At 39.3% G+C, this 12,726-nt stretch overlaps 1 protein-coding gene across 1 annotated transcript in view; it reads left to right on the plus strand.

Annotated features, from left to right (window-relative positions):
• ATP10B (ATPase phospholipid transporting 10B (putative)) overlaps positions 1-11,173 on the plus strand; it is a 112,384-nt gene extending 101,211 nt beyond the window's left edge. Inside the window, exons 21-22 of the mRNA XM_045792041.2 lie at positions 4,067-4,254; positions 8,303-11,173. Coding sequence (XP_045647997.2) covers positions 4,067-4,254; positions 8,303-8,762 — 648 coding nt within the window. The 3' untranslated portion in view covers positions 8,763-11,173. The remainder of the gene's footprint in view (positions 1-4,066; positions 4,255-8,302) is intronic.
• The last annotated feature ends 1,553 nt before the right edge of the window (positions 11,174-12,726 follow it).

Raw genomic sequence — 12,726 nt, forward strand, 5'->3', positions numbered from 1 at the left:
TGATGAGCACTGGGTGGGCTTAGTGCATCACTATATCATACACCCGAAACTAATATTGTACAGTAGGTTAACTGGAATTTTATTTTTTTATTTATTTTTTTAGTTTAGAAAGTTGGGGTTTTTTTTTTTTTTTTTTATTATATTATGTTTGTCACCATACAGTACATCCCTGGTTTTTGATGTAAAGTTCGATGATTCATTAGTTGCGTATAACACCCAGTGCACTATGCAATAACTGGAATTTTAATAAAAATTTTTTAAAAATCTAATTTCTGACAAAACTAACCCAAGAGAAGACACCAAAAAAAGACCACAAAAACATGAAAAAATTGTTATCTATAATTTTCAGTCTTTATTTTTTGAAAATTTAAAACAAGTTGATAATTTCTTTAAATGTAAAAATTTATCAAAACATAACCAGGGTTATTCAGCAAACTTGAATAAACCAGTCACCATTAAAGAAATTGGCTAAAATAATCCTGATACCAAAATAGGCATAGACAAGAAAATTATATGCTAAATGAACAGAGATAAAAATTCTAAATAAATTATTGACAAATTAACTCAGCAGTATGTTAAAGATAATAAAGTCCAACCAAGGAAATTTCATATCCTGGTAGTAGACGACAAACTATGAGCTGATGCCTCCACTCTGGAGAGCAATTTGAAAATAGCTAGAGGAATTTAAGTACTCATCTGCTGTGACACAATTCCACTTTTAAGTATGATGCACCCTGGAAATACTCTTGCATGTGTATATACAGAGATGTGTTCAAGAATGCTTGTTAATAGTGTTGTTCTTAATAACAGAGAACAAAACAAAGGAAAAAGCCTAAATATTCATCAATAGGAAAATAAATAGTGGCATATTCATATAATAGAACAGTTAAAATAAATAACCAAAGCCAGATCTATCAACATAAATGGAACTCCAACACATTAGGTCTAGTGAAAAAGTTAAAGGATTAAAGAAGCATTCATAAATATGTATGTATAAGATATGCATAAGAATGATGAACAACTGAATTTATGTTCCAGACTAAAGAGAAAACATTTGCAAGGGAATCATGGGTGCTTTAATTGTATATGTTAAATTTTTTAATAAAAATTGAAGGAAATATGACATAGTTAAAATTGATAAAGCTAGACGTTGCATATATGAGGTATACTATCTGTATGCTTGAAATATTTCACAATTACATTTAAAAAAAAAATAGTCCAAGATATTTCCCAAAAGGAATTCTACTCTCTACGACCCTCTTAACCACTAGATTTTTTTTTTTAACCTTTCAAAAGGCCCTGAAAACTATAATCAGGCCTCGATTGTGTATTACATGGGTGATGAACTAAAGATTCTGTATCCTCATTGGTTGCTCAGCCCACTTTCTCACAGCACTGCATCCGTTCTTTCAAAGAGGGAACCTATTCCTTTCACTCACCATTCAGCATTATTAGCCCACCCAATGCATTTTTAGACCAGCTAAACCAGTAGTCTTGGTAATTTCTGGTGCTCTTGGAAAAGGAGTCAGTTACTGAAATCATTATGAAAAAGTGTATTTCCCTTTTGAAAGTACTTGAAGCAGGACAGTCTCTTTTCTGCATAGAAATCTAAGATGAATTTGAGTAACTGTCTGTTTTCACAGTTCCCACCAAATCAACCGAAAAAAATTAGGTAACTGCATTTTTCTCCAGGAACAGGGGATAGATTATTCAGATCACCTCTCCCACTGAAAAATAAAAATTAAAAAAACTTCTTCAAAAGCATAAAAGAGCTGATAGGATAGTAAAGACAAAAACCTCTGAGAAAGGGGGATTCTAGAGAAAGAGCCAAAACCTGTTTCCTTGACGATGTTTGCACCCTGCCCAAAAAGAACTTTGTTTCTGGCAGCTTGTCTGAGCAAAAGATTCAGAAATCAAACCCAGGCACCAAAGACAGGAGTCTAATAAGAACCCACATTAAATTAGGACCCCAAAACTATACCTCAGCGTAAGGCTACAGCCAAAATGGACCTGCCTGTTCAACCTCCGCAGTAGGTACTGCAGGGATTATTTCTATTGTGAGCAAAGCAGAGAGAATCAGTATAAAGGACCTGTCCTAGGAAATGGACCATGGGCTGGCCTCCTACAGATTTGCAGCCCAGGTTTGTATCACCTTGATGAGCCAAATTTTGGTGTATGAGGTCAGTTTAAAGTGACCCAAGACTGACCATTGCCAAGGACATTGCAAAATAAACACACCTTCTCTAGAGAAAGGTATCTCATCCTATGCCTCAAAATTGTTCCTACCAACTTTTCAAGGACAATGAGCCCCATATATTCAAAAATAACCAACTCTCAAAGAAACAAAAATGCCATTAGTGAGGTTCAAAAAAAAATCAGAAACACATTTCAGATGTTAGTATTATCAGATATATAGAAAATCTATGTTTAAGCTTTAAACATGTGCAGGGATTGATAAACTATATAAAGCAACCTAGCAAATTTAAAAAGAGACCAAATAAAACTTTCAAAAATAAAATACAGTAGCTGGCTTAACAAAAAAATTAGACAAAACTGAAGGGGAGAATTACTGAATTGGTCAAAAGTAATTATACAGAATATAGAATAGCGAAGAAAAATAATGAAAATTATGGAAAAGGTATAAAATGTATAGAAGATAGGGTGGTATCTCAAAAGGTCTAACATATTTGATCAGAGTCTAAGAAGGAGAGAGAAAATGAGACTGGGGCAATAGTTGAAAAAGATAATGACTTAAGAGTTTTGCAGAAATGATTAAAGATATCAATCCACAGATTCAAGAGCAGCAAAACCCAATCAAGATAAATGAAAAAAATACATAGTTATCATAAGGAAACTATAGAACACAAAAGACAAAAAACATAAAAGTAGCCAGATTTTGGGGTGTCTGGGTGGCTCAGTCAGTTGCGCATCCAACTCTTGATTCCAGCTCAGATCTTGATCTCAGGGTCATGAGTTCAAGCCCTGCATTGGGCTTCATGCTGGGCATGGACAACACCTAAGAGATAAACATTTTTTTCTAAAGAACAAAGGTAAGAGATGTCTTGAAAGCAACAACAAAAGCCAAAAGACAATGGACTATTTTAAATATGCTAAAGAAAAATTGCCAAACAAGAATTCTATATCCATCAAAAATACCTTTCAAGAATGAGAATGAAATAAAGCATCAGAATAGATCACCCACTAAAGGCAATTCTAAAGAATGTACTTAACTTAAAGCAAAAGGAAAAAGAAATCTCAGACAGAAGGACCGAGATGCAAGAAGGAATGAAGGTACAGAAAGTAGTACACATGAAGTGAATTTTAATAGATATTGATGATATTCAACTATAATAATGACTTGTCTGTTTTAAAAGATGATAGAATTAAAATATGCAGTAGCAATACGATTTAAAAGTCAGGAGGGAGGTAAACAAAGTTAAAGTGCTGTAAAGTCCTTGTATGATTCAGGAGTAGGGGAAAGTAGTTACATGCTTAAGACTGGGGTAAGTTAGGATTGCTTATTATCATTTGAGTAATCATTGAAAGAATAGAAACAGTATATAACTTTCAAACCAATAAAGGCAGAAAATGAAATTGTACAAAGTATTAAGTTTAAAAGAGGATAAGAATGGGTAAAAGAACACAAAACAGGACAAAGTAAGATCAGACAGCAGAGCACTGTACTTCTTTGAACATGAATAAACTGTAGCCACATGTGGAAAAGAATGGATTCCTCACACCAAATAGGATTTTATTTATCTAACATTTGAAAAACAGAGTACATAGGCAGTGAAACTACAAAGGATGGCTTGTAATTATCACCAAAGTCAAGGGTGAGACAGAATCTTTAGGGGTTCTTTGGGTATGTATGTGCAAGTTCTGGGTGAAAGTGTTTGCTTTCTAATGCTCCATTAAACTGCATGCTTTTTTGAATTTTTTTTGTGTGTGTTGCATTCCCTCGCCTCCAAAAAAAGTTTTAAACAAAGTTAGTCAAGCGCCATGATTGCATTGCCCCCTGATCTAAGCTATAGTTTCAATGGTGTTTACTTCTCCTTTCCTTCCACAGACCATGATCCATGGGCTTGTTCTCGTAGGCAGCTTCCTGATGTACTTTGTGGTATCCCTTGTTTACAACGCCACCTGCGTCAACTGCAACAGTCCCGCCAATCCCTACTGGGTGATGGAAGGCCAGCTCTCTGACCCCACTTTCTACCTCGTCTGTTTCCTCACACCAGTCATGGCTCTTCTCCCAAGGTTTGAGCACAGGGGTTGTTTTCTTCCTAGAACCACCAATGCCCCTTAATAAGCTATTTTCATAAGCCAAGAGTCAGGAGTTAAGCTCCTGCTGGAAACCTTGAGACTATATTTCAAAGACAGGGTATTAGGATAGAGAGCACAATGAATTAGAAGGCAAATAACATGGACTGTGGTCCCAGGTCAGTCAGAGTAGCAAAGTCACCAACTGGCATGGCCTCAGTTGTGACATCTGTAAGATGATAATTTCTGCCCTCCTGCCTTATAAATGTTTTTGGGTATAAGGGGTCATTTTTGAAAAGCTCTGTGGTCCTTATTAGCCCAGGAGTCTCATAACTAATAACTACAGGGACAGGCACACAACTGCAGCAAACCAGGTGTAGTACAGATATGGGGAAAAAGACCTTCTCAGCTTCACCCTATCATTGCCACCAGGAAAGATCAAGGCTTAGCATTCCAGAGCTTTAGATTTCTTTCAGAAATTCACATTTGCATGAAATAGCCAACTCCCTACTTCAAACTTTGGACTCCACACTACCAAACGTCTTGTTACTTCTCTGAAGGCCCTTGCCTTCTCACCTTCCTGCCCCTATTCATGCTGTTCCTTCTCTTTGGAATACACTTTCTATTATCAAACCTCCTCATTCTTTCTTTGACATTGCAGGCATGACCAATTCCAACCCTTCCACGATTTCACCTACCTTCCTCAAGTGTTAATACATCCCCCTCTCTTATGTGTTCCCATCACGTGGGTGTGTCACTGCCTTTAGCCGTTTGTTATAAAGCGTCTATCTCTATCTGACCATTAACTCCTGGACAGAAGGTATCCTCCTCCTCATTATATAACCAATACTTAGCACAGTTCCTCTCACATAGGCTGCATTCTGAGATAAATGAGCAATAGATGTTAGAAAAACAGAAAGGGGAATAAAACAGGACCCTTGTTCTCAAGAAACCTGCAATCCAATAGATAATTCAGATATAACTGTGACCATAATACAGGTGAAAGTGACTAGTATTGAAAGAGGGCCTTGAGTGAAGATCTGGAAGCAATTAAGAACAAGTATAAGCCTCAGAGGACATATTGCCCACCCCACCCCTTCTTCAGTCCAACACCTTGGGAGAGATCATGAAGACTGTGCCCTCATTGGAAAGGGGCATCAAAATGTAGGTTAAGTATTATTGGGTTAAACTTTTGGGTTAAACACAGTCATGATCACCACAAGCCAAGGTCTGAGCTCCTGTTCTGTATCATATTTAGGGTATGGAAAGAAAATTATCAGCCCATATTCTTTGTCTTACCCTTGGCTGGAAAACACTTAGAGCCAAAACCAACCAGTTTGATGAGGATATTTGAAAAGTATGAAGACTGTTGACACCTGCTTTGAAAAGACAAGCCTTCAACACTACAGCTTGTTATAACAGATAAAGGGACAAGTTAGGAAAAAGTTAACAAATATTTGCTTGCTTATTACCATAGCACATAAGTTAAATCTCTGTTATTCTTTATCATCGTCATAAAGTCATCGATTTCCGCTTAATGTTTACTAAGAAAAGCGGACATTTCCTCTGATAAAGATTATTTTAACAGTTCCAAAGGACTGTATATTTATAACCTTAGAACATAAATGTTTCCTGTAGAAATCTACATGATAGAATGTTTGCCACAGAAAATTACTCATTCAATTAAAGTTGTAAGCTATATTTATCATAATGGAGATTGATTTCACTCACCAAGCTTGTGATAATTAGCCCACTAGCCGTGACCTCACTTATCTTGGTCTAATTAATTCAAGCAGGATAAAAGAATTGTATAGTTTCTCTTAAACTAGGAACATGTAAATTATTTTACAGATAAAAGAAACTAGTGTACTAAGTTTCCAATACAAAGACTCTTAATTAGCTGTAAGGGAGGATAACCATCCTTGAACACTCTTTCCTTGGCTTCAGTAACACCAACACTCTGTTGATCTTCCTCCTATTTCTTCGTTTCCTTTGCTGGTTTGTGTTCTTGACATAGTGGATGTCTAGCCTTGCTCTGAGGTTCTTTTGTCTTCCAGCTTTTTATTCTCTCCATAGAAACAGCAACCACTATTGTGAAGCTAAATATCATTTTTAACAGACAAATTGCCAATATAATTTCCCAATCCAGACTCTCTTCTGAATTCCAGATACATCTTTCTACCTAACTATCATCACCACCACTAGGCATGTTTAGCCTGAGGAAACAGAGACAGATGTAATTTAATTCATGATCCATCCTCCATCAGCACCACCATCACAGATACTTAGGTCTCTTCCAGAGTTCTCTCTATCAAATGCTACCCACTTAGGACCAGGACAGATCACTGGGAGTTATTCTTAATACCACCTACCATCTGACTTGTCACCAAGACCAGACAGGTTTATCCCCTATGTATTTCTTAAAGCCATCTATTTCCATTTCTAATCTTTTTACCCCAAATTACTTCAACAGTCTTCTAATGAGTTTACTCTAACCCATTATCATCATGTCAAAGTGTAGTCTTATCTGTTTATGTCCCACCCCTCCCCCAAGAGCTTCCCAAGGCCACCACAATAAAGCACAAAAACCAAGATATGTCCACAGTTCCTGCCTGCTCTGGCCCTACCAACCCCTCTGTCTCTTATTTCCATACTGTAGTCATCGTGCTCAGGATTTTGTTCTCATCTCCTCTTTGCCTGACTAGCTTCTATGCATCTCTCAGTCCTCAGCGTAAATGTTTCCTTCTCAAGGAAGTTCTCTCACACCAGATTAGGTGTTTGACACTTTTCTTTTCTCTCTCCATTTATAAGTCTGTTTAGGTGCTACATGAAAGCAAGGACCTTGTCTTGCTCACCGTTTAATCCCTTTGTGCCTGGCCTATTGTAGGAAATTTACAGGTATTTGTTAAATAAATGGATGGAGAAAGGGAAGTGATAGCTTGGGGGAAAGGTTTAAATCTCCAAGAAATTGAATCTTTCCTGAAACATATACATGGCCACCCGTACTGCCTCACTGGGTGAGATGAAAAAGAATGGGGGAAATTTTACCTGATTCCATGGGACCTACTGTTGTCTTCAGAAACCCTTTCCCCACTGTGAGGTCACCCTAAAGCTTTTAGACAATAGTGGAAGGATGGAGCCCTTCTATAAGGCTTTAAACTTTTTGGAAAAGACCATGAGTGTTCTCCTGACCAATTGAATTACATTTTAGGTTAAGAAATTGACACCAAAAGAGGAAACATGAGTTGCCCAGTATCACAAGATGGTGTAATGGTGTGATTCTGTCTCCATACACCACATAAGTTTACTCACCACCTCACTCCTTCCTTCCCTGAACTTGGAATAGAGAAAAGATTGTAAACACAGACTCCCAAAGTCCATCTTCAACTTGGCAGGGACAAAGAAACAATTGAGTTAACCATCAGGGAGGTCAATTAACTTCTCTGGAGACTTTGGGAAACCCTTCCTGTCACTTAAGGCCTCAGTTTTTTCATCTAGCAAATAGTGATATACAGTGATGTTGTCAAGCCCATAGATTCAGGGAAAGAGTATGTATTTAGAAACTACTTAAAAGTTAGTAAGTTCCACAAAGAGTTGACATTACAAAGCAAGTACATTTGCCTGAATTAGAATAGATCAGAAATAGAATGGACCACTTTTACAAGGTAGATAAAAGCCTTGGGATCCAGACTGCTTGGTTCTGATCACAGCTCCATTACTGTGTGGTTCTGGACAAATCACTTAATCCCTTCGTGCCTCAGTTTCCTCATCTGTACACAGGGGGAACCAAAGTACAAACTGTACAAGATTGTTGGAAGAATGAAATGAGTTAATGTCTAAAGCACTTAGGATAGCTCTGATACATAATAAATGTCAGCTATTATATTTTGTTATTGTTGAACTCCCCATACCAGAGGTGCCCAGGCCTAAATTTGATAGCCAACAGTCAGGAACGTAACAAAGAGGATCTTGTGCTATGTGGGGAATTGGATTCTAAGGCCCTTTTCAATGCTGAAATTCTGTTTATCCTGTTATTTCCTACCAGGTACTTTTTCCTATCTCTACAAGGGACTTACGGGAAGTCTCTGATCTTAAAGGCTCAGAAAATCGACAAACTGCCCACAGACAAAAAGGACCTAGAAATGCAGAGTTGGAGAAGCAGACAGAGGCCTGTCCCTATTCCCAGAGAGGCTCAGCGCACCCACCATCCAGTGCCACCTGTCCCAGAACGAGACTTCAGAGCCAGCACCCCAAAGAGTTCTAGACCTCCCAAGCAGAAGTGCAAGGAGGACTGGGTGCTGCATGGAGAGAAATGCAGCAGAGACCATCTGAAGGATCACCCATGCCCAGGGGACTCCTCAGCTAAACTCCCATCCAGGGAATACCCTCTTCTGGGGCCTAGTAGGACAATGGCTTTGGGAGCCTACTCAAGTGGACAGATTGATGAGTACAGGCCCTCAAGCAGGGGCAGTCATCGCCGATCCCTGAGTTCACTAACTATATGAATCGCCTGTAGAAATCTGTACAAACTCAGAAGAAGCCACCCAATCGATGGCCTAATTAACCCATGACTGTTCCTCTTCATGGAGGAAGAGATGTGCCAGATTTATTTTCTCCCAACTAAGCTTTACTTCCTTGGAGAAAATGCTGGCCCCAAGGGCTTTGACGGAGGACTTGAAACCAGTCAACCTCTAGCTTTCTCATGCTGCTAGGCAGCACATCATGCAAACAAAACTTTTATAAGGAAGCTATGTTTCTAATGCATTGAGTTTTAAATTTTTTTTAGCCCAGAGATATTCTTGTGACCCTCTGGGTAAGTAGAGCCAATGGCCAATACAACTGGGCCATAATTTTCCAAGATTCCGAAAGCTCTATCTACCCAGGCAATCTCTCAGGATATCAAAGTTTCTGGGCTTGTCAAGCCATCACTTCATCTTATTGTACCAAGAATTAAAGTTTCAGAAGAGACCCATATACACAGGTACTTCATCTTGAGTGTATTGCAGAGGTAATGATGTCAGGTTTAACAATACTTTCATTCATAGAAAATCGGGTTGCTTTCTGTCTCTAAGTCAAAGAAAACCACATCTAAAGATTAAAACTAGATTTGAACTCAGTGTCACACTCTGAGAATTGTAGGTCCATAGGTAGCGTAAGTGGCAACAACAACATAAGCATGCTAAAGCAAATGGGTGCACTGGAATCACCAAGCTTTAGCTAATGGACCATACGTCCACAGTCTGCACCAAGAGGATAGGAGCAGTACTCTTTTTTTAAAGCTATTTATTTATTTTTAAATAGAAGTACTCATCCTTATTCAGCTCTAAGACTGGTAGACCTTAATACATCTGCACCCAGGATAAATCTGTATGATAGAGCAACTCTGAGCCCAAACAAGGACACCTCAAAGGATAGGGCCAATATTAAACCTTATCATTAAGCTTATCCCAGATTATTACCAGCTAGAAGACACTGGCCTATGCTTCAGTTACATTAGGGAGAGTTAGAGGAAGTCTTATTTCAGCAATTAAAGGATTACGCACACTTCTTATCCCTGGAGGTTACAAATGACAAAATGTAAAACTGCTCAAAACAGTGTTGAAATGAAAGAATGGATGATAGAATTCTAGGAGGCTATCAAGAGAATTCAGGTCTATTATGGACGAGGATAGTATATCCCTAGTCTTTAAGATAAGTCAGAGAAGGCTACTGAACCCTCTCCTCCTTAAGGTAGTATCTACATATTCAGCAAAATCCCTGTATATTAGGGATGGATACAACATGTGTAACAAGTGTTTGAGCCCAAGAGTCAGAGCCACCCCCCAAGCTGATGCACAAAAAGATCTCAACAATCAAATTGGCAAATGACTTTCCAGACTGAGCTCATCCCCTGACCATCCTGCTAACAAACCTGGAGGGACCGTTTGAAGCATTGTGTCCCTGGAACCAATACACTGGATCTCTTTTACTGACTGTGCCACATAATGATGCCAATAATGGCCAACAGGAGAATCCTACATGTGGATTGCTAGAGAAGGAGCAGGTGAACACAGCAGGCAAAGCAGTAATGACAGGAATTGTTCCAAATGAAAGGATTGAGCCAAAACTTGGATCTTGGGGTCCTCCCTTTCCCAGTTGATTCCTGCCCACTCCTGCAAGCCAGACTGAGACAGCTAGGCTGTTTCAGAGAAGAACAGAGTGGTGGGAAGAACACTGGCCTCAGGAGACCTGGGTTTGAGTCTGTGCTTCTGTACTCTCTAGGAGCCAGGAGCCTTAAGGCAAGATGCCACACCTGCAAATTAGATCAAAACTGCCCTAGCTTCCAGGCTTGGCATAAGGATTAAGTCAAAATTACACAGGGGATGTGCAAACCTTTTGAAAAGTGTAACACCCTCAATAGTAACACAGGGATTTCTATTTCAGAGCTAAGAGAAAACAAGGTGATGGGAAATGTGAAAATGATGCCAAACCATACCCAACATTGTGATGTTGCTCTCTTTCTTGCATGACCAACCATTCCAGTTTGCCTGGGGTTTTCCAAGTTTTAGCACTGAAGGGCCCACACCCTAGGAAAGCCCTCAGTCCCGGGCCACCTGAAACAGCTGGTCACCTACTCTTGCCCCCCTTTGAAACCAAAGCAACTGTGACCGTCCAATATGCCATCTTAAGGGAAAAGGTTATAACAACTTTTCCTATAACATTATGCTAATGATTGTACTTAGTACATTTTTATACTTTTATGACCTTTTACTGATTGACTGGAAATGTGTTATCCTTTATTAGAAAAAAAACATTGTTTTCCATAATTGCCTGCAGTTCTGAGTACCCTCTCATCCATCCATCCTTTGCATTCATTCATTTATTCAGTAGTCTGTCCATCCATTTATCTACCCAATAAACTTCTGTTAAGCCCCTACTGGATGCCTGGTGAGGTGCTACAGGTTGTGAGGAATTCAGTTCCTATCTTAAAAGAAGCTCATACCTTGTCAGACAGAGTATCAGAAACCGGTTTGATCCAACATGAGAGTGTGACACAAACCAAAATGGCTATAGGAATTAAAAGCAGCAGCACACAGAGTCTGAAACTCTAACCTGGCTACTCTCCTCTTTCTGGAAGCCTGACACCAACATCAAACCCAGATTGATTCAGGTGCCTCTTTTCACTCATTCAGAAAAGATCAAGTGGGTGCCTGCTATAACGGCACTGTGTTAGGCAGCGAGGATAAAACAGGAAAGAAAACAGGCCCATCGCCTGCCCTCAAGGGATTTACAAGAAGGGAAGACAGCCAATAATCAAAGAAATCAATAAATGAGAGAGTTGAACTCTATGAAAGAAAGAATAATGGAAAAGAGGGGAGGGATGTTCCCAGAGTGATCAGAAAAGGCCTTTCCATGGAGGAGAGGAGATTATAACCACAATAATAATACAGCAGGGAAGGGCCATTCCACATGGAAAGAATTAACTATGAAAGTCCTGAAAAGGAAGAGTTTGGTATATAGAAGGAGGAGAAAAAAGAAAAGAAAGGTCAGGATGACTAGAACCCAAATAAAAAAGAGTTAAGTGATAACATGAATAGTTAACCATACTAGCTCACTCTATGGTCAACACTAGACTAAGTGCATGTCATCATGTAAACCTCACAGCAACCCTCCAAGGTAGGTAATATTATGCTCTGCTATTTCACAGCTTCTGCAACATACCAAACCACCATCAACCCAAAATTTAGTGGACCAATACAATTACGTACTCATGATTCTCTGTGCAATTTGAGGTGGAATGGCTGGGATCTCCCATCCTCAAGAATGTCAACTGACATTGCCATATGGCAGTGATGTTCTGGGAGTGAGAACAGAATCTACAAAGCCTCTTGAGACCTAGGCTCAGAACTCACATATCATCAATGCCACTACATTCTATCAAAGCAAATCACAAGGCCAGCCCAGTTTCAAGGGGGTGGGGAAATACATTCCACCTTTAATGGGAGTATCTACAGAGAAATTTGAGGCCATTTACAATCCACCACATCCCATTACAAAGGGAGAAACTGAGGCAAAGACAAGTCACATAAATATGACACACACAATTAACAACTGGAGAGGCAGCATTCAAGAGTCTGAAACCAGAGCCTATACTCTTAGACACAAAGCTACACAACTGCAACATGGGGCTGAAGGGCAGGTGGGAACCAAATGACAGAGGGTCTTGTCTTCTCCACATTCTCCTGAGGGGCAAAGTAGTTAGAATTTAGTGAGTTGGAATTCCACCCCAGCTCTGTCACAGACTGGCAATGTGACCCAGGGAAAGACCACACCATGTTCAGCTGGGTTGCACACCCAGACAAAAGCTTAAGAAAATACTAACAGCTAAGATGAACTGGAACTCATGCCTGCACAGCCCTAAAATATCTTCCTGTAAGCTGATCAACTAGCCAGAACTTTCTACTCTGCCCTGAGAGCCCCAGGAGAAAT

The sequence above is a fragment of the Ursus americanus genome, chromosome 15 (assembly GCF_024610735.1).
Source record: "Ursus americanus isolate L20-20 chromosome 15, mUrsAme1.1.p, whole genome shotgun sequence".
Taxonomy (NCBI): domain Eukaryota; kingdom Metazoa; phylum Chordata; class Mammalia; order Carnivora; family Ursidae; genus Ursus; species Ursus americanus.